The sequence below is a fragment of the Chiloscyllium punctatum genome, chromosome 33 (genome assembly GCF_047496795.1).
Source record: "Chiloscyllium punctatum isolate Juve2018m chromosome 33, sChiPun1.3, whole genome shotgun sequence".
Lineage (NCBI taxonomy): Eukaryota > Metazoa > Chordata > Chondrichthyes > Orectolobiformes > Hemiscylliidae > Chiloscyllium > Chiloscyllium punctatum.
Window position 1 is genome coordinate 27,937,356 of NC_092771.1, and position 26,884 is coordinate 27,964,239.

Genomic DNA, 26,884 nt, shown 5'->3' on the forward strand with positions numbered 1-26,884 from the left:
GAGAAAATCAAAAAGGGAGTGCAAACGCCCACACCCAATATATACATGGTCCACGGACTCCGCAGCGCCACAGAACAAGCAGTTGGGCTGGGAGTCCGTGAACCACCGCAATCTATGGTTGCAGGGGACTGCTGCGTGCAGCACCCTCCACCCCAGATCCCCGAGAGAAAGGGGGAGGACTCCCGCGTAGAGAGCCCTCCACTGGGGATCTCCACCGCCCGGTGGCAAATGGGCACGCCAAGGCGTGTCCGGACGGTGGATGAGGGAGAAGAGGTGGACGGTGTGCAGCAGCAGTCGATACAGGGCCTTCCTTTTAATCTCCTTAAAAGAAACAAAATTAAAATTCCGGAGGCGGCTCAGGTTGTGGGGCACAGGCTCCCGCGGGAAGTACGGGACCTTGGGACCAATGTGAAATTCCGTCCGGGCCGGGGTGAGCGCGGACGGGATCCCACCGCACACCTGAGCGTCCTCCAACTGGTGCACGACGTCGGGTCCGAGCACCACCGTTTTAAGGCGTCGGATGGCGGCGGCCACGTACCGGACGTCTCCCGCTGCCCTGCTCGCTATGTCCTGCGGCAGCGTCCAGCCCAGGCCCCCGGCACCCAGCACGTCCCCGACCCTGGTCGCCCTCGCCGCCACGGCCCTCCCCTCCGACAGCCACTCGAACCCGCGAGTACGGAGGTGCGGATTCCTGAGCAACGGCTCCCATGAGGTGAGGTTGAGTAGGTTGGGCCTGCACTGATTGGCAGACTGAGAGGTCATCTCATTGAAACATTAAAGGTTCTTAGGAGACTTGACGGCTGGATGTTGAAAGGTGGCTTCCCCTTGTGGGAGAGTGGAGGACCAAGGGAGACATCATCTCAGAATGAGGTCTAAGACAGAGATGAGAAGGAATTTCTTTTCTCAGAGGAGAGTGAGTCTATGGAATTCCTGACAGCAGAGGGCTGGCACGTTATGTACAATAAGGGCTGAGACAGACAGATTTTTAACCAGTGAGGGAACCGAGGGTTACAGGGAAAAGGCAGGAAAGTGGAGTTGAGGATTATCAATCGGCTGTGGTCTCATTCAATAGTGGAGTAGGTTTGATGGGCTGAATGGCCTACTGTGTTCCTGCATCTTATAATAGTCTCACCTGAAAATGTAACGTCAGTAAGTTAGTTACCAGTCCTTTACCAGTCTATGTCGGCTTTCCTAATTAACCAGCATTTCGCCCATTCATTTGGTCCTGAGTGCTCATTTCTAGATGGTTCTCCAGCAGATCTGATTTGTCTGGAGTCACTAGACGTACCTTTGTGCCATTATCTGGGAAACTGCCTGACCGATGCAAAATCCTCTGATCTTTTGACACGGCATGGGTGTGGGGAAGCTGGGAAGATGATGGGTTTGTGTTTCCACACTTTACCCCGGTCCATGTAAGGGCCTCACTAACTGTAAGGGATGGCCAGGAATTGGGCAGCTTTAATGACTCAGTGAGTTTATATTGGTTGGGGGGAGGGGGGCAGGGGGAATGTTTCTGTTCACTTCTCTTCACAATCTTCAGTTCACATGTACACTGAGGCAGAAACAGCTCACCAACCACCCCCCCCCCCCCCCAACCCCCTTCCTCTACTGGTAAGGAATGTGATCCCAATAATGCAGACCATTCACATTCTTCCTGTCCTGGATATCGACCTCCACCTCTGCCCAAGCAAGCTTCTCATGCCCTCACCCGTTCACCCCCCTCACCCACCTCTCTGATTGTCCAGCCGGGGTGGGGGGGGGGGGGTAGTGTAGAATTGCCTGTTCCTAACACACTCGGACTCTGATCGGGGTGGGGGGGAGGCTCCACCCACACCAGCATTCATCACCCAGCTTTAGAGTCCCGTCCTACTTATGAACTGTAACCATTCAAAAATTCCAGCAGGAGGCCATTCATCCCCTTGAGCCCGTGCCATCATTCAACTTGATCCGGGCCAATCTGCATTCAAATTCTATTTGTCGACTCTATATTGCTGAACAGAAACCCGTCAATCAGAAGACAAAAAACTGCGGATGCTGGAAATCTGTAAACAGAAATTGCTGGAGAAAGTCAACAGGCCTGGCAACATCTGTGGAGAGAAAGCAGAGTTCATGTTCTGGGTTCAGTGGCCTTTCTTCGGAACTTGGAAAACTGAGTTCCTCCAGAAATTTCTGTTTCTGTCTCAGAAAACCCATCAATCTCTATTTCATTGTTTTTTTTTAGGTACAAGTATCCAGGTACAAATCGTTTGTACCTAAGAATTGTACCTAAGATGGCACCAAAAGAACATATGGACTAGGAGCAGGAGTAGGCCGCCTGGCCCATCGAGCCCACTCCACCATTCAATAAGATCATGGCTGATCTTTTTGTGACCTCATCTCCACTTACCCACCCTCTAACCCTAACCCTTAATTCCTTTACTGTTCAAAAACTTATCTCTCTTAGCTTTAAAAACATCCAATGAGGAAGCCTCAACTACTTCACTGGGCAGGGAATTCCACAAGTTGACAGCCCTCCGGGTGAAGAAGTTCCTTCTCAGTTCAGCCCTAATTTTGAGGCTATGCCCTCTTGTCCTAGTCTCACCTGCCAGAGGAAACATCCTCTCTACTTCTATCTTATCTATTCCTTTCATAATTTTATATGTTTCTATAAGATCCCCCCTCATCCTTCTGAATTCCAATGAATATTATCTCACGCTACTCAGCCTCTCCTCATAAACCAACCCCCTCAACTCTGGAATAAACCTAGTGAACCTCCTCTTCACCCCCGTCCAGTGCCAGTACATCCTTTCTCAAGTGAGGAGTCCAAAACTGCACACAATACTCCAGGTGTGACCTCACCAGCACCCTGTACAGCTGCAACACAACCCCCCTGTTTTTAAACTCAACCCCTTTAACAATGAAGGACACAGTTCCATTTGCCTTCCTAATTACCTGTTGTACTCACAGACTAACCTTCTGTGATTCATGCAAAAGGACACCCAGGTCCCTCTGCACGGCAGCATGCTGCAATTTTATACCATTCAAATAATGATCCTCTTTACTGTTACTCCACCCAAAATGGATGACTTCACGTTTATTAACATTGCATTCTCACCTGCCAGATCTTTGCCCACACTCACCTAAACTATCTGTGTCCTTCTGCAGAAGTTTCACAGTCCTCTGCGCACTTTGCTCCATCACTCATCTTCGTGTCATCGGCAAACTTTGACACACCACACAATTCCAAATCATCGATGTAAGTCGTGAATAACTGTGGTCCCAAAACCGATCCCCGAGGCACACCACTAATCACTGGTTGCCAACCACTCACTTATCCCGATTTTTTGGTGACATTGTAAACTTCCCACTGTACTCCTGTATTTGAGTACATGAAAATAAAGGATATTCCATAAGAAATTATTGAATCAGGTAGGTTTCTTCCCAACAATAGATTCGTAATCATCATTAGATGCTTAATTCCATTATTTTTAAAAAATACATGAGTAGGTGGGGAGCAGAGGGATAGAGGTGCTCAGTAGATTTGGATCGGTTCAGACTTGGAGGGCCGAAGGGCCTGTTCCTGGGCTGTAACCTTTCTTTGTTCTTTTTATCTGCTGTGGTAGGATTTGAATCCAGTTCCCCATTTCCAGGGATCTCGAAATTAACTGTCCAGCGATAATACCACTCGGCCATTATCTCGGTCTGCCTGATGTCACATCCAAACCAGACTTTTTCATTTCAAAAATATCCTTTATTCATAAAAGATATCTTTGTACATATACATAGTTACAAACACAGTGTGATTCTGCACAGTAGCATACCAAGGAACCAAACAAATGTTGCAGTTTGACTCTATCCAACCAAACCAAAGATATCTCTTACATATACAAGAATATATTTACATGCATTGAGGCACTAGGAGGGTCCGATAACTGAATGGACCGCTTTATCTTCAGCAGAAACACCTCAGACGGTGGGTCTGCAGCCTCACTGTGCCTTGGTGGCAGCCGCTCCAAGCTTCAGTGTGCACGTAGTCCTGGACCCTGGCATGTGCCAGTCTGCAACACTCAGCCAGGGTTAACTCCTTGCTCTGGAAGACCAACAGGTTTCAGGCAGAACCAGACAGCATCTTTCATCGAGTTAATGGTCCTCCAGGTCCAGTCGATGCTTGTCTCGGTGTGAACTTTTTTTTAATTTCAAAAATATACATCCAGACGAGAGCAGGTAAGGACAGGAGATTTCCCTCCCTCAGGGCTGTTACTGAACCAGATGGGTCGTTATGGTGAAAGTGAGGACTGCAGATGCTGGAGATTAGAGTCGAGGTGCTGGTGTGTGGTGTGGGTCTGTATACCAATCGATGATCGTTATCACAGCCACCATTACTGGGCCTGGCTCTATCACCAAATCGTTGTCACACAGGAGGAGGCCATTCAGCCCATTATGTCTGCACCAGCTCTCCGAATGACAGTACCACGCTCCTTACTTTTTCACCATAGCCCTGCAGGTTTCTACGCAAATAATCATCGTTGTCCTCTTGAAATGCCTCAGTTAAAGCCGGCGGATTTATTAGTTGGATTTCAGTTCCTCCAGCTGCTGTGATGGGAAATGATCCGGCGTTCCCTGGGCTTGAACCTTCTGGATTGACATTAGCTAGCTCCCCACAAACTTCCAGTTTCAGACCGTAACGATCAGACAGAAAACGGATCCTGGCTCAGAAACTCTGGAATCGGAACAAAGTGAGACCCAGAGAACCTGACCAAAGGGGGTGAGTAATGAGTGGAATGTCCCCCAACTCTGTGATACCACCTGCAAGAGGGACAACGTGATGCTGGAAGGAGGTGGACCGTGAGGCTGATCTGGGTGAGTTGGGTAAAGTCAGTGTGACAGGAAAGGACAATGTACTGAGAGCAGCTTTCGTTGGTTCTCCAGTATTGAGTTGCATGCTACAACAGTCTGGCAGAGGAAGGTGATGCTGAAAGTTTCCAAAATTAGGATAATTTGATGAAAATGTCTGTCACTGGGTAAATGAGAGTGGGTCTGTCAGCTATGGGAGGCCCTGGCGAGCAGTCTAAAGTTTTCACCTCCCTTCACTACAGAACACTGCTTGCTGTAGCAATATTCAGTGACGCCCTCGCGGCGCTATATCAATGCAAGTGTAGCTCAGTGCTGGCGGACTGTGAGGGGGTGGGTGCAGCTGACTGGGCAACAGCAGCGGATGTAAACCCACGAAAGTAAATCAGATGGCCCGTAGGGAAGAGGCAGTGGGAATTATCGGCTTTACAAATAACGGGACTGTAGCTGGAACCTTCGAAAGAAGGACTTGCATTTACGTGGCGCCTTTCACAGCTGCGAGATGCGCTCAGCGAAGTGGTTTTTTTTTGTTTTGAAGAGATGTCACACAGGGGTTGATCTCAGGGTCGATGAACACACCAGGAGGCTCACTCTCTGAGGGAAAACAACCAGACCCAGAACATTGACTCTGCTTTCTCTCCACAGATGCTGCCAGACCTGCTGAGCTTTTCCAGCAATTTCTTGTTTTGTCTCTGATTTACAGCGTCCACAGCTCTGGGGTGGGTTGGGGTTTATTTTAATATTTCACTCTGAGGGAGCCTCAGGAGTTAGCCCCCACCTCCTTGAGGGGAATGCCTGAGTGCCCCCCAGTATAACTCCAGCTTCAGACTGGGTTAGTTTGTTTGCTAACTGCACTCAGGATGTTTGTGTGAGTTGTTTTCTTGGCCCGGGTCCACCCGTGAACAAGAAAACCTTCTCACTGGGATCTCTCTCTCTCGTCACGAAAAGCTGCCTCTTCTACCCCCCTCCCTTCTCATTCAATTCTAAGCCACTTCCCCCTTTGAAACGTGAGCCTTTCCTCTTGCCTCCCTCCCCTCCCCTCCCCTCCTACAGCAGTTGCCAGGTTGACAAGGTGAGCTGAGCTATTACAGTATTAGGTTTGCAGGCTGCGGTCTGGTGTGTGGGAGGTCCTCTCCACCGGATTTAAACGTGTCTGAATATTTTCTCTAACCACACCCTGCCTCAGCTCCGACTACATAGTGCTGTCTCTAACTCCGACTGACTGGCTTCTTTTAAAAAACAATTTGGTGCGTTCGAAGATTATGGAATGACTGCACTAAAAGCTAGACACAGCAGCCACAGGTGAGTGCCAGCTGGGAACTTCCTGCCCTTGTTGTATCTGTGTGCCTCTGTGTGTGTTTGTAACTCTAAACTCTGTGTGTATGTTGTATCTGTGTGTGTGTGTGTTGTATGCCTGTGTGTGTCGTATCTCTGTGCCTCTGTGTGTGTTTGTAACTCTAAACTCTGTGTGTGTGTTGTATATCTGTGTGTGTGGTATCTCTGTGCCTGTGTGTGTGTGTGTTGATGGCTTATCTCGGTGAGTTTAGATGGTAGGCTGTTCTTACAGCTGTAAGTTTGAACTGGCTGTTTTTAGGGTCAGGCTTGAGACTGAAATAATCAGCAAATTGAAACTTTTCTCCAGACTGTTTCCCCTTTTAAGCAACGTGACATGACACAGACAGTGAAGAGCCTGTGGATGGGGAGGGGTCTATTTTTGACCTGTTTGAGGCGAGCTGTTCAGAGGGTTTTCTCTATAAACTGTGTCTCCTCTGGATACTGCTTTCAAAAGGGAACATTTTGATCTAACAACATTTCACACAGTGGTTTGTTTCTGCAATGGTTTCTGGGCCTCTGGAGGAGGATGTGTCTCTAGTGGAAACAATTGACCACAATTCACACTTTAATATCTCTCTGCCTTCCTCTCAACATTGCTGTGACAGACAGACAAAAGGCATTTTAATCAACAGACAGTTCTGTCGATCGGGGGCTTGTTGTATAATAGGCATCATGTGATGGTGGACAGCATGAAAAGGTAAATATGGAGCTGAAACAGAGTTGGCCTGAGGCAGCTTCAGCGGCTGCTATGTCACTCGGGAGAATAAAGGGGCTTTTCAACGTCTACGTTCTGACAAATGGGAGAATCTAGCCCAGGAATATCCACCAGTCACCAGGTGAGCCCAGTGTGTGTCTTTGAGACAGACAGGAGCCAGATGGATCAAACAGAGACAGACAGAATGGGCATGTTGCTATTTTTAAGGGTTTTATTTTGAGCTTAAGAACTTTAATTATCACCGTTTTGTACAGATTAATCCAATTGGGCTGGGACAGGATAAATTAGAACCCATGCAAGTAAGATCAGAACAGATTTTAAATATGAAATGAATGTTTAGTGGTGCGGGGGTGGGGTGGTGCTGGAGAAGGCAGCAAAAGTGAGGTCTGTAGGTGCTGGAGATCAGAGTCGAGAGAGTGGTGCTGGAAAAGCACAGCAGGTCAGGCAGCATCCAAGGATCAGGAAAATCGATGTTTCGGGCAAAAGCCCTTCATCAGGAATGAGGCTGGGAGCCTCCAGGGTGGAGAGATAAATGGGAGGGGGGGGGTGGGGCTGGGGCTGGGGCTGGGGAGAAGGTAGCGACGAGTGCAATAGGTGGATGGAGGTGAGGGTGATAGGTCAGAGAGGAGGGTGGAAGGAAGATGGACAGGTAGGACATGTCATGAGGATGGTGCTGAGCTGGAAGGTTGGAACTGGGATAAGGTGGGGGGGGGGGGGGGGGGGAGAATGAGGAAACTGGTGAAATCCACATTGATGCCCTGGGGTTGGAGGGTCCCGAGGCGTAAAATGAGGCGTTCTTCCTCCAGGCGTCAGGTAGTTAGGGAGTGGCTATGGAGGAGGCCCAGGACCTGCATGTCTTAGGGGGAGGGGGAGTTGAAGTGTTCGACCACACGGTGGTGGGGTTGGTTGGTAGTATTTGAGACCCATTCCTGGATCAGGACTTCCCAAAGTGAGGATTGCGAGCTGGGATCCTGGGCTGGCAGGTTCTGAAGCTGTGGTTCTGTTGCACACAGCCACTTCCCAGCCCCTCCGCCATCCCACCTCACAATCAGCCCTCAGCCCCCCCCCCCCCCCATCCCCCCTCAGGTCTTAGTGTCAGTGGGTGCAGCAGGTGGTGGACAGGCTTTGGGGAGTCCGAGGTGGATGGAGTTACTCTCTGCAGGATTGTGAGTCTCTGACCTGAGTTGTCTCTGTATTAACTGGATGGTCCAGGTGAGGTTTCTCCTTTTCTGGTCAGTGGACAGATGTTAACATTTCAGTGCCAGCCACAGTTTCTTGGATGCACGGAGGTGGAACAAGAGACTGGTAATATTTCAGTCAGATTGGCTCTGCTTTAACCTGTTTTTCGGGATTAACAGGCTGACCAGGTTTCCCAGGCCTCAGGAAAATCAAATGCTAAAGGGGTGGCACGGTGACACAGTGGTTAGCATGGCTGTCTCACAGCGCTAGGGACCCGGGTTCAATTCCAGCCTTGGGTGACGGTCTATGTGGAGTTTGCACGTTCTCTCTGTGTCTGCACAGGTTTCCTCCGGGTGCTCCGATTTCTTCCCACTGTCCAAAGATGTGTATGATAGGTGAATTGGCCATGCTAAATTGCCCATAGTGTTCAGGGATGTGTAGGCTAGGTGAACTGATCAGGGGTACATATAGAGTAGGGTGGGGGGGGGATTGGTCTGGCTGGGTTAGTCTTCGGAGGGTCAGTGTTGGGCTGAAGGGCCTGTTGCCACACTGTAGGGATTCTATACGAAACGACCAATCAGGAGGAGGTTACTCAGCTCCTCAAGCTTGCTCTGCTTTTCAATATGATCGTGGTTAACTTGATAACTCCACATTCCCACCTTTCACCCCCTTGCCCATTAAGAATCTGACTACTTCTAATTTAGTGAAGAAGGCATTTAGTATGCTTTACTTCAATGGTCAGAGTATTAAATATCGAGTTGGGGGGGACATTTTGTGGCTGTACAGGATATTGGTAAGGCCACTTTTGGAATACTGTGTGCAATTCTGGTCTCTCTGCTATTGGAACGATGGTGTGAAACTTGAAAGAGTTCAGAAAAGATTTGCAAGGCTGTTGCCAGGGTTGGAGGGTTTGAGCTACAGGGAGAGGCTGAACAGGCTGGGGCTCCTTTAGAACATAGAAAAATACAGTGCAGTACAGGCCCTTTGGCCCTCGATGTTGCGCCGATCCAAGCCCACCTTTTCCCTGGAGTTGAGGGGTGACCTTATAGAGGTTTATAAAATTATAAGGGGCATAGATAGGATGAATAGACCAGATCTTTTTCCTGGGGTGGGGGAACTAGAGGGTGTAGGTTTAAGCCGAGAGGGGAAAGATTTAAAAGGGACCTAAGGACCAACTTTCTCAGACAGAGGGTGGTGCGTGTATGGAATGAGCTACCAGAGGATGTGGTGAAGGCTGGTACAATTCTGTGAATAGGAAGGCTTTGGAGGGATATGGGCTAAATGCTGGCAAATGGGACCAGATTTGGTTGGGATATCTGGTCGGCATGGACGAGTTGGACCGAAGGGCCTGTTTCCGTGCTGTACATCTCTATGACTCTGCTTTAAAAATATTCAGGCTTCTGGATCCAGTGCCTTCCTATATACTGGATCCAATGTCTCTACCTTATGTGAGAAAATATTTCTCCTCCTCTCTGTATTAAAGACTCCTTATTTTTAAACTGTGTCACGTAGTTCTCAAATTTTCTAAAATTCCCTTCCTATCCAGCATGCCAACGTCCCTCAGGATATTTATGTCTTCCTAAAGTAGGCCCTTAATCTCCAGCGAATCCAAGTCTGTCCCATCAGGCCTTGCGTCACATGGGCATGGATAAGGTGATTAGCAAAGGGCTTTTCCCTGGGGTGGGGAAGCTCAAAATTAGGGGGCACATTTTTAAAGTGTGAGGAGAAAGATCGTAAAAAAGACATGAAGGGCAAGTTTTTTAATCACAGTATAGTTAGTGTGTGGAATGTACTGCCAGAGGAAGTGGTGGATGTGGGTACAGTTACAACATTTGAAAACATTTGGATAAACACAGAAATAGAAAAGGTTTTGTGGGATATAGGCCAAACGCAGGGAAGTGGGACTAGTTTAGTTTGGGAACATGGTCGGTGTGGACTAGTTGGACTGAAGGGTCTACTTTTGTGCTGTTTGAGTCCCTGTGCAGCGTGAGAAGCCCTCTCTGAACTACACAGTTATGACCCTACTTAAATAAGGTGATCAATACTGATCACAGGTACTGAACAGAGGTGAACCGCTTTTGGGGAGAAGCCGAGTCTCTTTCCATTGTTGCTTAAGGACAAGGAGTAGCATGACCGCAACCCCACTCGTCCACCCCCACAAACAGTCCCCAAACTCCCCATATCATCAGACGCCATCACCATACACAGGATTCCCCTCCCGCACTCCCCAATGAAAAGTGCTGAATCCGAACCCTCTTCTTACCGCCCCCTGTCAATAGCAGAGCCAAGGATTGAGATTGCCTTTGAAAAACAGTGTCAATACGCTTCAGAACAGGGACTGAGAGGGCAGAGTGGGGTTCTGCATTGAGGATTAGTTACTACTTTGGACTGAGGTCATCATTCTAAGAGACTCTTTTAGTGATATAGTAAATGTAATGGTTAAAAGAAATCTGAACTTTAGAATAAGTAGCACTGATGTCACAATAAACCAGCTTGAGAGAATTTGATCTAAGTGCAGTTTGTTTGTTCCATCTCTGGTCCATTTAGACCTGTCTGGGGGTGCACCACACTCTCATTAGCTAAAGGGTTTAGCCTGTTCTTGACCTACCACCCCCTAGAGTTCCTACTGTCCACACCAACATTATCATTGATTCCTGTAGCCTCTGCTGTCCTGGAGTATTGGGTAACATTGAGGCACAGTGCAGGCAAATCGGAATGACAAAAGTTAAACAGGAAACTTATTTGGAGAAGATTTGTAGCGTAAGTTGAGGTTCTGGATGTAAGTTTGCGCACTGAGCTGGAAGATGTTTCGTCATCATACTAGGTAACATCATCAGTGAGGTGACACAAGAACATCCTTGCAAGAACTGTGGCAAACAGGCAGAAAACTAGCCAGCAGGATACATGAACATCAACTAGCCACAAAAAGACATGACCAACTCTCACCAGTATCCTTACATATGGATGAGGAAGGACACCACTTTGACTCGGACAACACATCCATCCTAGGACAAGCCAAACAGAGATACGCACGAGAATTCCTAGAAGCGTGGCAATTCCGGAACTCTATCAACAAAACATCAACATTTTAGCACCCAATGAGAAAAAGAACAGGAAATGACATCACCACAGGAAATGGCATCACTAACCCAAGGAAACCTAAACACAAATAGAAAGTGGGTCATAACACCAGCGCTTCACTCACTGATGATGTTAGGCGAAAGTGAGGACTGCAGATGTTGGAGATTGTAGTCAAGAGTAGTGGTGCTGGAAAAGCACAGCAGGTCAGGCAGCATCCGAGGAGCAGGAAAATCGATGTTTCATCGGGAGCTCTTCATCAGGCATTTTCCAGCTCCTCTCTCATTATCACTGATGTTTCCTAGTATGGTGACAAAATGTCTGAAAGTGAACCTTCCAGCTCAGCAAGCAAAGCTGCATCCAGGAAATTTGTCTTTATTATGGTCTCTTGAGATTCACAGAGGCACGTTGACTCAGTGGTTAGCACTGCTGCCTCACAGCACGAGGGACCTGGGTGTGATGCCAACCTTGGGTGACTGTGCTAACTTCACACAGACATTCTCCCTGTGTCTGTGTAGGCACCCTTTTGGGTGCTCTGGTTTCCTCCCACAGTACAAAGATGTGTGGGTTAGGTGAATTAGCTGTGTTAAATCGACCTGTGTTGGGCAGGCGAGGTGGGTTAGCCATGGGAAATGCAGGATTACGGGGATAGGATGGATGTGGGGGGTGGGGGGGAGCGGGGGTGGGAGGTGGGGGGGTAGGCGCCCAAGATGCTCTTGGGAGGTTGGTGTGGAATTGATGGGCTGAATGGCCTCTATCTGCACTGTAGGGATTCTATGGATCGAGGGGTGATCAAACTGATCTCTGGATTCTTGGACTTGGTGAAGAAAGTCGACAGAATAATTTGTAGCAATTTTGGAGAATTTATTAAGCATAAACAAACCATCAGACATATCCCATCAGGCAATAGTTTACAGCATGTGACAGACTTGATTTGGTCTTGGATGACTGAACACACTGGAATTCCTAATTTGGAGATGCCGGTGTTGGACTGGGGTGGACAAAGTTTAAAAATCACACAACACCAGGTTATAGTCCAACAGGTTTATTTGGAAGCACACTAGTTTTTGGAGCGTCGCTCCTTCATCAGGTGATAGTGTTGCTCTGAAAGCTAGTGTGCTTCCAATTAAACCTGTTGGACTATAACCTGGTGTTGTGTGATTTTTAACTCATGGATATTTTTCTCATCTTAACTCCTGACATTTTGTGGGTCTCTTAGCTCTGTCACTGCATGAACCCGCTCGGTTGAAGATTCGTGACCAGTTAGCTGCCTGTTTTGAAAACCATTTGGCTCTCAAGCAGGTCAAATCTTTTGTTTCAGAAACGGGTACAGATGCCAGCAGCAAGCCATTTTCTGCAGCAGTTTTTTTTTTCTGTTACGGTTCACTGCTGTTGCAACTACTTTGACCATTCTTTGCACCCACTCTGAACATTTTCCCTTTACCTCCATCTGGTTGTATGGTCACAAATTCTTAAAACCTCTGACTTTTTACCAGGTGAAACAATTGACTATCTTACAGCAAATGGGGGACAAAGCAAGTTGTATTTAGATTCATTCTAAAAGCTGAGAAACTTAACAAACAATCCAGGTCTTTTTCAAGATATAATTTTAGTTACATCATACTATAAACTTTTGCTATAAATTCTATGTTTTACGATCCCATACTCCACAACCACCTGATGAAAGAGCAGCGCTCCGAAAGCTAGTGCTTCCAATTAAACCTGTTGGACTATAACCTGGTGTTGGGTGATCTTTAACTTTGCACTTAGATTGAGCAGGATCAATGATTTGTTTGTTCCCATGTGTTTCACGAATGGTGTTCCCATTGTTTCATGTCAAAAGCAATTGATGATCAATGTCCAGCCATAGCGTTTTTTTTTACATTACATTACAGTGTGGAAACAGGCCCTTCGGCCCAACAAGTCCACACCGACCCGCCGAAGCGCAACCCACCCATACCCCTACATTTACTCCTTACCTAACACTACGGGCAATTTAGCATGGCCAATTCACCTGACCTGCACATCTTTGGACTGTGGGAGGAAACCGGAGCACCCGGAGGAAACCCACGCAGACACGGGGAGAACGTGCAAACTCCACACAGAGGCGGGAATTGAACCCGGGTCTCCGGCGCTGTGAGGCAGCAGTGCTAACCACTGTGCCACCCATTGCCACCATGCCACCCACAGATGAATAATGTGAACAGATGACTAATGTACACAAAAAAAATCGATACAGACCATGTTCATTGCCTGTTACAAACTTGGTCCATTGACTGGGAGCACATTAAGGCTGAGAGTGAGCCACTGAACACTTTGCACCCCAGCTCAAGATGAATTACTGTTGAAAGATTTTTCAGCTGTTGTTTTAAAGCTCACCTCTACTCTTTGAACATCCCTGAACAGCAGAGATATTTTAAGCACCAGTCCAAAGATGGGTCAATGGAAAAGGTTAAAGATGGGTAAATGGAAAAATAGGACACAGAGTTTGCGAATCACTTTAACTAAGCGAGGGTGATGTGAGGTCAACCTTTTCATGCAGCGAGCAGTTAGGGTCTGGAAATGTAGTGGCAGTTGATGCATTCAAGAGGGTATTGTGTGGATTGAAATGGTGTGCAGGAACGTGGAGAAAAAGCAGGGGATTGGCACTAGAGAATAGAATCAATGCAGGCACGATGGACTGAGTGTTACAGTGCACAAGGAAGCCAGTCCTGTGATTCTGCGATAAGATGTGGACCAGTTGTGATTTGATCGAAAAATGGACCAGGTTAAAGGGGCGTAATTACCTATTCTTTCAGTTTCTCATTTCCGTCTCCTTTTGCCAAAGTGCTCAAATTCAGCTGCCTATCCTCTGTTGATCCCCAGGGCAACAAGCTGAAGTTGCCCCTGAGTCCTGTTCAGCTTTCAGCGCAGAGGGAGCGCCGCGCTGTCGGAGGGTCAGTGTTAGGCTGAGCTGTAAAACCCAAGCCCTGTCTGCTTGGTCTGATAGATGCCAATGACCTGATTCCATTGAGCTACAGCAGGGGTCCTGACCAACATCACGCCCACTCTATCAAAATCAAGGCTCATTAATGGTGAATCAGTCTCCTTTGCACGTAGCTTCCTTTTTTTTTGCTTAAATACCTGTGACCAGATGGATCTTCAGACTATAGGTGAGTGCTGAGATTGAGGTAATGTTCTATATCAATGTGAGGGTCCTCTGTTGTTGGTAACTGTAGACAGAGGTGGTCATCCAGGTAAAAACAATGACTGCAGATGCTGGAAACCAGATTCTGGATTAGTGGTGCTGGAAGAGCACAGCAGTTCAGGCAGCATCCAACGAGCAGCGAAATCAACGTTTCGGGCAAAAGCCCTTCATCAGGAATAAAGGGCTTTTGCCCGAAATGTTGATTTCGAAGCTACTTGGTTGCTGCCTGAACTGCTGTGCTCTTCCAGCACCACTAATCCAGAGGTGGTCATCCTGTAACATCCTCACCATCGGGGACTATTCCCATGAACCTTTTTCTGCACGAGATCCTTCCTGAAGAGTTCAGACTGTTGAATGCATTCCTACAATTGAGGCTGATCCTACATTTAAACAGGTTTAAACTAACTGCCTTACTTTTATTCTTTGTGCTTCTATGCATTCAGCCCAGGATCCTGTGTGTGATATGCACCATTCTCTCCCTATCTGCCCTTCAATATTTGTGCACATTTATGCCTGAGTACCTTAACTCATTGTTACATGGAATTTGTCCCCCTCAAGGCCCGATAATGCATTGAGGCCTGGACCCTGCTTTGAAATAGCGATGTGCTGCACTCAGCGCGGAGTTCCTAATGCAGCTGCTCTTAGGCCTGCTGACGGTTTGAAGGAGGCTTTGTGAAGGAGTCAGTGCTGTACTCCTGCTCTGTACTTGTGGTCCTGCAATTCTTTCAGGTTTGAGTATTTGTCGAATTCCCTTTTAAAAGTTACTCCTAGACCTGCCTCCACCACCCTGCCTCATACTGTATTCTAGATGAAGGCGGAGGTGGTAGTGTTGTAAGTTAGTAATCCAGAGCCCCGGGCTCATGCTTTGGAGAGGTGTGTTCAAATCCCACCTCAGCAGATGGTGACATTTCAATTCAATAAAAATTGGAGTGAAAAGCTTTAACTGTTTTCCGATTGTTGTAAAAAGCCCATCTGCTTCGCTAATGTGAATGGTTCTCTAATGCACTCTAAACCTTTGCAGAAGGAAATCTGTCATCGTTACCTGTTCCCACCTGCATATAGCACCTAAAATCCATTGTGGCTGACATTTAACTGCGCTCTGGTAATTAGTGTGGAGCAAGAAATCCTGTGCCTGGATTAGAACAGTGGTTTAAAAACAATTCGGGGGAATTTAGCTGCTTCCATCCACTCTGTCAAAACCCTTTTGTCATTCTGAAAATCTTGATTAAATCTCCCCGAGCTCAGCTCAGCACAGCCGCCCTGATCTCTCTCAGTAATGGAAGTCCCTCGTCCTGGATTGTGCCAGTAAATGACCTGGCGTGTCCTTCCTGAATTGGACATTGTACCATAGGTACACCATGGGCTTCCTGACTGAGGACTGTCGGTTAGCCAGGATGAGGTCCAGGGTGTGAGCTCTGAGGAAAACAGGACGGAAGGAATTAAGAGGCAAGCAGTGACAAGAACTACAAAACACCAGTATCAGTCAAATGACTTACAACTTCCAACGGGCTTGTGCTTACAAGATCAGACACTGAAAATGAGTTGCAAAGTACAAAGGTGTGCCTGGAAGAAAGCACTCTTCTCCACCTCAGCAAAACTCTTGGAGTGTGCAAGTCTGAGCTCTTCCTAACATTGTGACTGAGATACCAATTCCACCCCTTTTGTACAAATCAGCTCACAAGACCTGGTGGCAAGAGACACCATCGTTGAGGAATAAATATTTTATTTAGAAATCAGCAGATGGATTTTTTTTTAAACACCTCTGTACTATAGCAGTTGATTTTTTATAAAAAAGAAAGGTGCTTCTGGAATAATGTAACCTGCTCTGTCTTGCATCTACTTTGCAGTTGTCGAGCAATTGAGGGCAGGCTGACTGACGTCATAAAGGGTGCTATGTAAATAAAGAATTTCTGCAAAGTCTCTGTTTCATAATGATGTTTCCTGAACGTCGGCTGTTGAGGATCCTCAACTCACTCCCCAGCAACTATGTGTGTAAATAGGACAAGTTCGTCCACTCTCTGTAGGTTCAGGCACAGGCCCTTGTTCAGAGACTAAACAATGGAACTAACAATTTGTTTTTAAGCTTTTATTGTGCCAAAGTCGAGAGATAGCTGCCTCAGTGGCTAAAGTGTTGCGTTTGCCAGGAAGAGGGGACGCTTTGTTTTAATGGCTCTCGATAGCTGCCTTCCCATTAGCAGTTAACGATGGATTAAAATACTAACCCAGCCGGCAACACCCACCTCTCCATGAATGAAATTTTAAATCTGGTGTAGAATTCACCCTGCCGCGTGCATCCTGACATATTCCACTACTACAGCTAAGCTGGGGTGAGTGAACCTTTTACAAACAGAGTGAGGGCAAGCCGAGGTCTCCGTGCAGCCAATTTCCATCACTGGCACATACCCCTAAGGCAATTAGGGAGATCAGATGGAGAATAAAAGAAGAGGGGAGATGATGCCATAGTGATATAGTCGCTAGACTATTAACCCAGAGAGATAAGCTAGAGGGGGGTGGGGGTGGGGAGAAAGTAGCATAGAGTACAATGGGTGAGTGGGGGAGGGGATGAAGGTGATAGGTCAGGGAGGAGAGGGTGGAGTGGATAGGTGGAAAAGAAGATAGGCAGGTCGGACAAATCATGGGGACAGTGCTGAGCTGGAAGTTTGGAACTAGGGTGAGGTGGGGGAAGGGGAAATGAGGAAGCTGTTGAAGTCCACATCGATGCCCTGGGGTTGAAGTGTTCCGAGGCGGAAGATGAGGCGTTCTTCCTCCAGGCGTCTGGTGGTGAGGGAGCGGCGGTGAAGGAGGCCCAGGACCTCCATGTCCTCGGCAGAGTGGGAGGGGGAGTTGAAATGTTGGGCCACGGGGCGGTGTGGTTGATTGGTGCGGGTGTCTCGGAGATGTTCCCTAAAGCGGTCTGCTAGGAGGCGCCCAGTCTCCCCAATGTAGAGGAGACCATATCGGGAGCAACGGATACAATAAATGATATTAGGGGATGTGCAGGTAAAACTTTGGATGTGGAAGGCTCCTTTAGGGCCTTGGATAGAGGTGAGGGAGGAGGTGTGGGCGCAGGTTTTACAGTTCCTGCGGTGGCAGGGGAAGGACCCAGAGACCCAGGTGATGTTCTGTGGATGAAAATCTGAAAGAATCTAATGAGGACCATGAAACCATTGTCAGAAAAACCCACCTGGTTCAATAATGTCCTTTCCTGAAGGAAACTGCCGTTCCTTACCTGGTCTGGACTATGTGTTAGTCCAGACTCTCGGCAATGTCTGTCCCCGAGCAATGTTTACCTGTGACACCCACATCACATGAATGAATGAGAAAAGCAAAGATGCAGTCTGTGCAGGAGTAGGATGTTTGGAGCCTGCTTCACTTATTAATGCAATTATTGAACTGACTGAGGTCTTGATTCCACTGTCCTGTCGCTGCCCCAAACATTAGACTCCCATATGAATCACAAATCTATCACAATCAGCCTTGAAGTATCTCTCCATTTGCCCATCTGCCTTTCTCCAAATGCCATTGACAACAGGAATGATCTGCTCAAGCTTTCCTCGCACACTTTATTCCTTCTTCAGTTCGCTGCCCACAGGATAGATCCAACTCCTAGCCAAGGGACCTCCACTGCAGCTATTACAAAGAGAGGAACTGAGCCCTGTGCTGTCGACCACTGGTCTGTCCAATAGGAAGTTCCACATCAAGGACTCAATTACAACATGTGCTTTGTAGCCTTGAGGTCTAGACAGTGATAGCTGAGGCTGCAGTTGCTTTGAGTGCCATGGTTGATCGTGAGGTTTAATCAACTTGTCGTAGCAAAGCCAGGAAGGCAGATTATTGTCTGAATGGTGATGGACTGGGAGAAGGGGAGGTGCGATAGGACCTGGATGTCCTCATAGGCCCATCACCGAAGGTAAGTATGCCGGTGCAGCAGGCCAGTGGGATGCTGGCCTTCATAGTGAGAGGATTCAAGCCCAGGGGCAGGGATGTCTTGCTGCAATTGTACAGGGACCTTGGGGAGTCCACTCCTGGAATATTGTGTCTAGTTTTGGTCTCCTTATCTGAGGAAGGATGTGCTGACTATGGAGGCAGTGCAGTGAAAGTTTGCCAGGCTGATGGGTAGGGCTGGCCTATGAAGAGAGACTGGATCAGTTCAGACAATATTCATTTGAGATTAGAAGAATGAGGGGCATCTCAGAGAAACTAGGAATGTTTGACGGGACGGGACAGGGTAAATGAAAGAAGGATGATCCTGATGACCAGGAAGCCCGAACCAGGGGTTGTAATTTAAAGATAAGGAATAGGCTATTTAGGGTTGAGATGAGGAATGTCTTCAGCCAGAGAGTGGTGAGCCTGTGGAATTCACTGCCACAGGAAGCAGTTGAGCACAAACATTGAATGTTTTCACAAAGGAGCTGAATACAGTTCTTGGGGACAAAGGAAATGGGGAACAAAGCGGGTTCGAAAGGCCAAGAGGCTAAGCCTGTTTCCTTTGTTTCTATGATGAGAAATCTCGCCTGCTCTTCTGGTCCACCATCACCGTGAACCAGAAAGATTTACCAGTCAGTGCTTGACTTGTTTGGCCAGATTACAGACACCCCTTCCTTTGGTTATCCAGACCTGGAGTTAGATTTGAACCCAGTGTGTCTGGCTCCAAGGTGTGGGCACGGTGCCAATCTGTACACTCACCTGGCCTTGTATTCGAGAGAAAGAGGAGTGACAGAGACAACTGAAGTTGGATGAGATAGAGTTTTAAAAAAGATGTATGGGGGGAGGCAAGTATGAGAGAAGGTAACAGATTAAGGAGCAAGGTTAAACAGAAATGATTCAGGGCAAAGCTGAAAATAAATACTCGTGTTTAATACATTTAAGAAGAAGGATTGAGAATGAGAGATAGGATAGGAATTGATCAGCTAATAGAGTTATAGAGATGTACAGCATGGAAACAGATCCTTTGGTCCTCCGATAGGAAGGAGACCAGAATTGCACGCAGTATTCCAACAGTGGCCTAACCAATGTCCTGTACAGCCACAACATGACCTCCCAACTCCTGTACTCAATACTCTGACCAATAAAGGAAAGCATATCAAACGCCTTCTTCACTATCCTATAAGACATAGGAGTGGAAGTCAGGCCATTCGGCCCATCGAGTCCACTCCGCCATTCAATCATGGCTGATGGGCATTTCAACTCCACTTACCCGCATTCTCCCTGTAGCCCTTAATTCCTTGTGACATCAAGAATCTATCAATCTCTGCCTTGAAGACATTTAGCGTCCCGGCCTCCACTGCACTCTGTGGCAATGAATTCCACAGGCCCACCTGTGACTCCACTTTCAAGGAGCTATGAACCTGCACTCCAAGGTCTCTTTGTTCAGCAACACTCCCTAGGACCTTACTATTAAGTGTATAAGTCCTGCTAAGATTTGCTTTCCCAAAATGCAGCACCTCACATTTATCTGAAGTAAACTCCATCTGCCACTTCTCAGCCCATTGGCCCATCTGGTCCAGATCCTGTTGTAATCTGAGGTAACCCTCTTAGCTGTCCACTACATCTCCAATTTTGGTGTCATCTGCAAACTTACTAACTGTACCTCTTCTGCTCCATCCAAATCATTTATGTAAATGACAAAAAGTAGAGGACCCAGCACTGATCCTTGTGGCACACCACTGGTCACAGGCCTCCAGTCTGAAAAACAACCTTCCACCACCACCCTCTGTCTTCTACCTTTGAGCCAGTTCTGTATCCAAATGGCTAGATCTCCCTGTATTCCATGAGATCTAACCTTGCTAACCAGTCTCCCTTGGGGAACCTTGTTGAAAACCTTACTGAAGTCCATATAGATCACATCTGGGAGCGTTTCAGATAGTGATCTGAATCTGAGTAGAAAATGGACTGCTTCTGAATGAATGGCAAAGTGACTGTGATGCTGTTTAAAAACAGCGTTTCTGGGTTGGCCCATTCTTGGTGGGAAACCTTTAAGTGTGACCTGCCCAAGAAACATGGTGACATTTCGCGTCGAGTTGACAGCTCAATGTAATCTAGGAAATATTTCTACTAAAGCTATTGTCAGAGATCTCCATTAACCTGATGCATTCTGGGATGTGTACAGAATGGAAAACCAACTCCTAGCTCAGGGTGAAACTCCTGGCGATGAAAGATTCGCTGTCTTTTGTCATGGGATGTCCCAGTCACTACACCGTTTATTGCCCTTCCCCAGTTGCCTGTGAGAAGGTAGTGATGAGCTGCCTACTTGAACTGCTACAGTCTACGTGCTGTGGGTTGACCCACAATGCTCCAGGGTGTTAACCCAGCGACTGTGAAGAAACAGTGATATATTTTGAGGGCCTGTACTGTTCTAAGTCAGGATGGCGAGGGACTTGGATGGGAACTTGCAGAGGGGTGGTGTTCCCGTGTATCTGCGGCCTTTTGTCTTTCTAGATGGAAGTGGTTGTGGGTTTGGAAGATGCTGTCTGAGCCTGTGGTTTTCAACCAAGGTGAGGAGTGCACTGTGAAGCTATCAGGACGCAGTCCCACTTTACCTGAGCATTGAGGCTGTGTCTGTGCCTCAAGAGCTGAAAATGTGTTGCTGGAAAAGCGCAGCAGGTCAGGCAGCATCCAAGGAACAGGAACGTCGATTCTGCTGCTCCTTGGATGCTGCCTGACCTGCTGCGCTTTTCCAGCAACACATTTTCAGCTCTGATCTCCAGCAGCTGCAGTCCTCACTTTCTCCTCTGTGCCTCAAGAGCCCTGATGTCTGTTAGTGACGGCAGCATCTGCTCCCATCAGGTGTCCGTATCGGCTGCTTGTGCAGGGGCTTCCAGAACCGTGCAGATGTACACTTCGGGTATTACATTTGCAAGGAGATTTGGCACCATCCTTGGACAGCTGCAACAATTCAGCTGGAAAAAGTAGGGATGCCGTGGAATTGATTGTCTCGTTGAAGTGTGCCTTGACTTTGAAAATGTTGGGAACCACTGGCCTAAGGAACTTTGGTTAATATCTGCAGAATATCTTGTAGATAGTACACACTGCTGCTACTGAGTATCACTGGTTGTTTGTGCATGTGGTGCCAATCAAGTGGCTGCTTTGTCCTGGATGGTGTCGAGCTTCTTGTATCGTAGGAGCTGCCCCCCATTCAGGCAAGTGGGGAGTGTTCCATCACACTCCTGACTTGTGCCTTGTAGATGGTGGACAGACCTTGGGGAGTTGGAAGTGAGTTAATCGCTGCAGGATTCCTAGCCTCTGACCAGCTCTTGTAGCCACTGTATTTACATGGTTAATCCAGTTGAGTTTCCGGTCAATGGTGACTCCCAATATGTTAATAGTGGCGGTTCCAACAATAGTCCAACATTGAATGTCAAGAGGCAGTGGTTAGATTGTTTCTTATTGGTGATGGTCATTGCCTGGCATTTGTGGGGTGCAAATGCTCCTTGTCACTTGCCAACCCTAATCTGGACATTGTCCAAGTCTTGCTGCTTTGGACTTCAACTGCTGTAGTGTCTGAGGAGCTGCTCGTGGTGCAATCGTTGGTGAATATTCCCACTTCTGAGTTTATGATGGAGCGAAGGTCATTGAAGCCACTGAAGATGCTTGGGCCTGGTGCACTATCCTGAGAAGCTCCTGCAGAGATGTCCTGGAGCTGAGATGACAGGCCTCCAATAACCACGACCCCCATCTTCCTATGTGTCAGGTATGACTCTAACCACTGGAGAGTTTACCCCCGATACCCATTAATTACAGTTTTGCCAGGGCTCCTTGATGCCACACTCAGTTGAATACAGCCTTGATGTCAAAAGCTGTCACTCTGACCTTGCCTCTGAAATTCAGCTCTGTTGTCTCCATGTTTGAACCAAGGCTGTAATGAGGTTGACTTTACTGATGATGGAGAGTAAACTGAAGGGGCAGTAGTTGACTGGGTTGGATTTGTCCTACTTTTTATGCACAGGACGGACTCGGGCAATTTTCCACATTGTTGGGTAGATGCCAGTGTTATAACTGTACTGGAACAGCTTGGCTAGGGAAGCGGCAAGTTCTGAAGCACAAGTCTCCAGTGTTATTGCTGGAATGTTGTCAGGGCCCATAGCCTTTGCAGTACCCAGTGTCTTCATATCGTGTATCTGTGATGTTGGGGACCATTGGAGCAGGCCGAGATGGATTATCTTTTGCTCTGATGTGCTGGGCTCTTCCATCATTGAGGATGGGGGTATTGGTGGAGCTTCCTCCTCCAGTGAGTTGATTAATTGTCCACCACTGTTCCTGGCTGAATGTGGCAGGATTGCACGGTTGAGATCTGGTCCGTTGGTTGTGGGATTACCGAGCTCTATCACCTTACTGCTTATGCTACTTGGCATGCTGTTTGGTGGCTTCACCAGGTTGACACCTCATCTTTAGTTCGACCTGGCACTGCTCCTGGCATGTCCTCCTGCTCTCTCCAGGGTTGATCCCCTGGCTTGATGGTAATGGTTGAGTGGGGGACATGCCAAGCCATGAGGTTGCAGATTGTAATGGAGTACAGTTCGGGTGCTGTTGATGGCCCACAGAGCCTCATAGATGTCCAGTCTTGAGATGCTTAGCCGAGTTGCTAGACTCTGCACTGTGCCCACTCTACTATATCTGCTCTCCTGTGCTGTGCCCGCTGTGACCCCGTGTCTGTCCTGTGTCCACTCTTTCACTCCCCCCTCTCTGATCTGTGAGTATTTGCCCTCCGTTCCACCACAGTATATTCGGTGGGCTACCATGCACGGTTTCTGTCACCCTCCAGGGGGCTGTGACCAGCAGAGACGTCTTTCCAAGCCCTCTCCTATCAGAATTCGGAGGGACCCATTCCCCCCACAATGTCGTAGACAATGTCTCCACCAGCCCCAGCACCCTGTCGTTCTCGTGCAGTCAAGTAGAATGCAGCCTAGTCCAGTTGTCTCCTCCCTTCTCACCTTTGTAAGGATCTCCGAAGGCTGGGTCCAGGTGAAGCGGTGATTTGCATCTTTTTGATTCTGTATTCACTGCTCCTCTATACTCAGGACCCCAAATGCAGGCTGGCTGAGTCTGTAAGTGTGGCCCTTGCATTCAGCACTGCTATCCACCACGACCTCTCTGTCCCCAGCCTGCTACAGTGACTCCAATTAAACTCAACAAAATGTACTCCTCCTTTCAATTGGACTTTGAGTTCAACCATTGCAGAGTACAACCTCCCCTCTTTTTTTATTTAAATTGAAAGGTGTACACAGAAAAAAAAACCAAGACCCCACCCCCAACACAGCCCCCATCAGATACTCCCGGGACAGAGACTGCACCAGGTAAAACACAGGGCAAGGCCCACTCTGCCGTTTCCAAACCGAACATAACGCTGCCGTGACTTTGTTAAACAAAAATAAAGAATGAGAGGGGTGGGGGAGGGGCAAAACAAAAACAAACTAAATCAACAAACAATGGCTCCCCCCTGATTCGGTGCCCATCAACCTCTCTCTTGGGTAGGGACCACAATAAAAATAAACGCAAGGAAAATCAAAGAAAACAAACGAATAAACAAATCCCCGCTGCTCTGTCCTCATCGAACATGCCCAGTGGTTCAAAATCCAGAGGGTGTTCCACTGCTCATTTCAACTAAAAAATAAAAATTCCTCCACTCCCACTCTGTTCCTCAACCTTCACAGGGCTTGGTGTCCATTTTCTGTCCTCCTGGTTTGGCTTTCAGACACCTCGACGTTCCCGATCAAGGCCCTATGCTCGAAACGTCGATTCTCCTGCTCCTCGGATGCTGTCTGACCTGCTCCATGACTGAACTCCAACACCTGCGGTCCTCACGTTCTCCATTCTACCCTTCACACCTCCTCTAGACCCCCACCTTTCATTTCTGTACGTGCTCCATTACCACCTGGCTTTGTATCACGAACCCTTTTGCTATTGAATCTCTGTCGTCATCAGCAATATTACAGACCATCCGTTTCACCCTTGCTCCCTTCCTCTGCCCAGATTTTATTGAAAATCCTTTCCCACTTTGCCACGGTGGGATTGGCATTGCGGACAGCTGGGTGGCTCCGTGCAGTTGTGTGCGTTACCATTCCCAACCCCCTCCATTTTGTTGAATTATGATAAGCAATTCTTTCCATTTGAGACGTTATCTTTGAAAGACAAAGCGTTGTTTGCTTGCTTTAGGACATGGGTATGTGACTGAAGGGTGCGCAGGGTGGGGTGGAGTTGGAGTGGAGTTAATTATAACACACATGGCAATGCAAAGTAGCCTGGCACCAGAGACGAACGCTTCACAGTTCAAACAGTAACGAGCATGCCCAAACCGCGTCTGAAATAATAACTAGCTGAGACAATGCTTTGCTTATCGAGCACTTTTCAACGTCAAAGATAAACAGCAGGAAAGACTAGGCCTCTATTGGAACGGACTCATGCTGGCTGGTTTTGTTCATGGTCCAAGGTATCCATTTGTCCCTCCTGAGAGATTGAGGATCGTTGGGATAAGTAACAGGTTGACCCCGAACAGCCCAGCCAGGGAGCCTCCCTCATCAGGCCATGATGACATGACGAAACTGATAGGCCAGAATCTGGGCTTGTCTATCGTAGATGGTACTTCCATCCCCATTGTCAGGAGCTTCTTGATCCAAATCCATGGAATTTAAGGCTGGCACTTCAAGCAGTACTGTAGGAGGTGCTGCACGCTCCAAGATACCATCTTCCAATGCAACATTAGACAGGAGATCACTCTGCCCCCTCCGGTGGGTGTAACAGATCGCATCATTTTCAGAGAAATCACAGAGTCCCCATAGTGTGGAAACAAGCCCTTCGGCCCAACAAGTCCACACCAACCCTTGGGACAGGAACCCAACCAGACCCATTCCCCTACTCGATTAGTCTACATTTACCCCTGACTAATGCATCTAACCTACACATCCCTGAACATTATGGGCAATTTAGCATCACCAATTCACCTAACCTGCACATCTTTTGGATTGTGGGAGGAAACCCATGTTGACACGGGGAGAATGTACAAACTCCACGCAGACAGTCACTGGAGACTGGAATTGAACCCGGATCCCAGGCACTGTGAGGCAGCACTGCTAACCACTGAGTCACTGTGCTGTCCATAAGCAGATGTAGGGACCCTTAGTGGCCTCCTCTTTAACTCTCCCTCAGGCATCATGACAAAAAATTAATTACCTGGTTATTATATGCACTGCTTTTTTAAAAAAGCAATCCGTCACAGGATGTGGGTGTCACAGGTTAGGGGATTCGGAATTGTCCTTGCGAAGGTGGTGGGGGTGGGGAACTGCCTTGAACTGCTGCAGTCCACCTGTTGTCGGGGGATCTAGAATGCACTTAGCGATGGAATTCTAGGAATTTGCTCCAGGATTCCAGATCATAGCCACTTGCTAAGTAAATAATTTCTCTTCCAAAGGTTTTGCTTTATTATTTAGCCGATAACCCTGAGCACTCTAGTTAACCAAGCCCTCTCCCAATGACTCTGGTGCTGCCTCACTGAGTGACAGAACCTCTGACCTACCTGTTTATACTAGTCAGCCAGAGCTCCCTGATTGGGGCTATTAATCTAGTCCAATCAAGGGGCTTGTATTCTGAGATCCAGCTGCCTGACCTCACCACAGTCACAGCGATGGGAATGGTCTTAGGCCCAGTCAGTGAATCGGAATGGGGTGGGGGGGGGGAAGGAGGGCAGCTTCCCAGCTCTGCGACTCGGACACGCTCACCCTCTCCATCCCTGGGGATAGCTTCAGAAGAGCCTTTAGCCAAAGCTTTTTCTTGCCAATGCTTTAAAATACTGAGTCTGTACAAAACAAAAACTTCAAAAAAAAAAGTCCTCCCTGAGAACCAGTGGAAATTTCGACGCACCCCCCCCCCCCCCCCCCCCCCACACCCCCCCCTTCCAAGTTGTGAATTGTTATTCATTCCTGATTTTGTGCAGAGACTATGATTGGAGCCTTGTTCAGATCCTGAGCTCGGTGAGTCTCCTCAGGGCCAATGGCCCTCAGGCCTCCCCGGGGCCGGTGTCCCTCAGGCCTCCCCGGGGCCGGTGTCCCTCGGGCCTCCCCACGGCCGGTGTCCCTCGGGCCTCCCCGGGGCCAGTGTACTCCAGGCATGAGGCCGTGGGAAGCCCTGGATGCAGTATGATGGGATCCTCTCAGGCACTCCGAGAAGGAGGCACATTTGACTGGATTCTTGTCCATCTGCTACAGACTGACAACTCCTGTGTCCTGATGTTGCTGCTTTTGGGTTTGAGATAATTTTATTATTTGCACGAGAACGAGTTGAAGGGAAGGCTGCCTTGATCGAGAAGCAGTTAGCGGCTTCTCCCCTGTATGTTCTGAGCACAGAGATATGTCACCTCTGGGGTTTGAAGTCAATATGTGTGTCTGTGTTTCCTTAGCGGCTGCATTTGGGATGAGGACGATGGCTTGAGTCTTTAATCTGACCGTCCTCCCCCAGACCTTTGTTACCTGTGATATACTGCTGCTCGATCAGAGAATGACAGAATTGTTAGAGGCAGACGCATTCAGTCCTCTGTCTCTGTCTCTGTCTCTACCTCTGTCTCTCACATC

The 26,884-nt window shown here is 48.0% G+C and overlaps 1 protein-coding gene across 4 annotated transcripts in view; it reads left to right on the forward strand.

Moving 5' to 3' along the window:
- The first annotated feature begins 5,893 nt into the window (after positions 1–5,893).
- gramd2aa (GRAM domain containing 2Aa) overlaps positions 5,894–26,884 on the forward strand; it is a 67,492-nt gene continuing 46,501 nt past the window's right edge. For 2 of the 4 annotated variants that reach the window (XM_072553236.1, XM_072553239.1), the window contains exon 1: positions 5,895–6,132. In XM_072553236.1, the coding sequence (XP_072409337.1) occupies positions 6,098–6,132 (35 nt within the window). In that variant the 5' untranslated portion in view covers positions 5,895–6,097. Of the gene's footprint in view, positions 6,133–6,645; positions 7,002–26,884 lie in introns of those variants that run through there. The other 2 variants (XM_072553237.1, XM_072553238.1) reach the window with 2 other exon arrangements.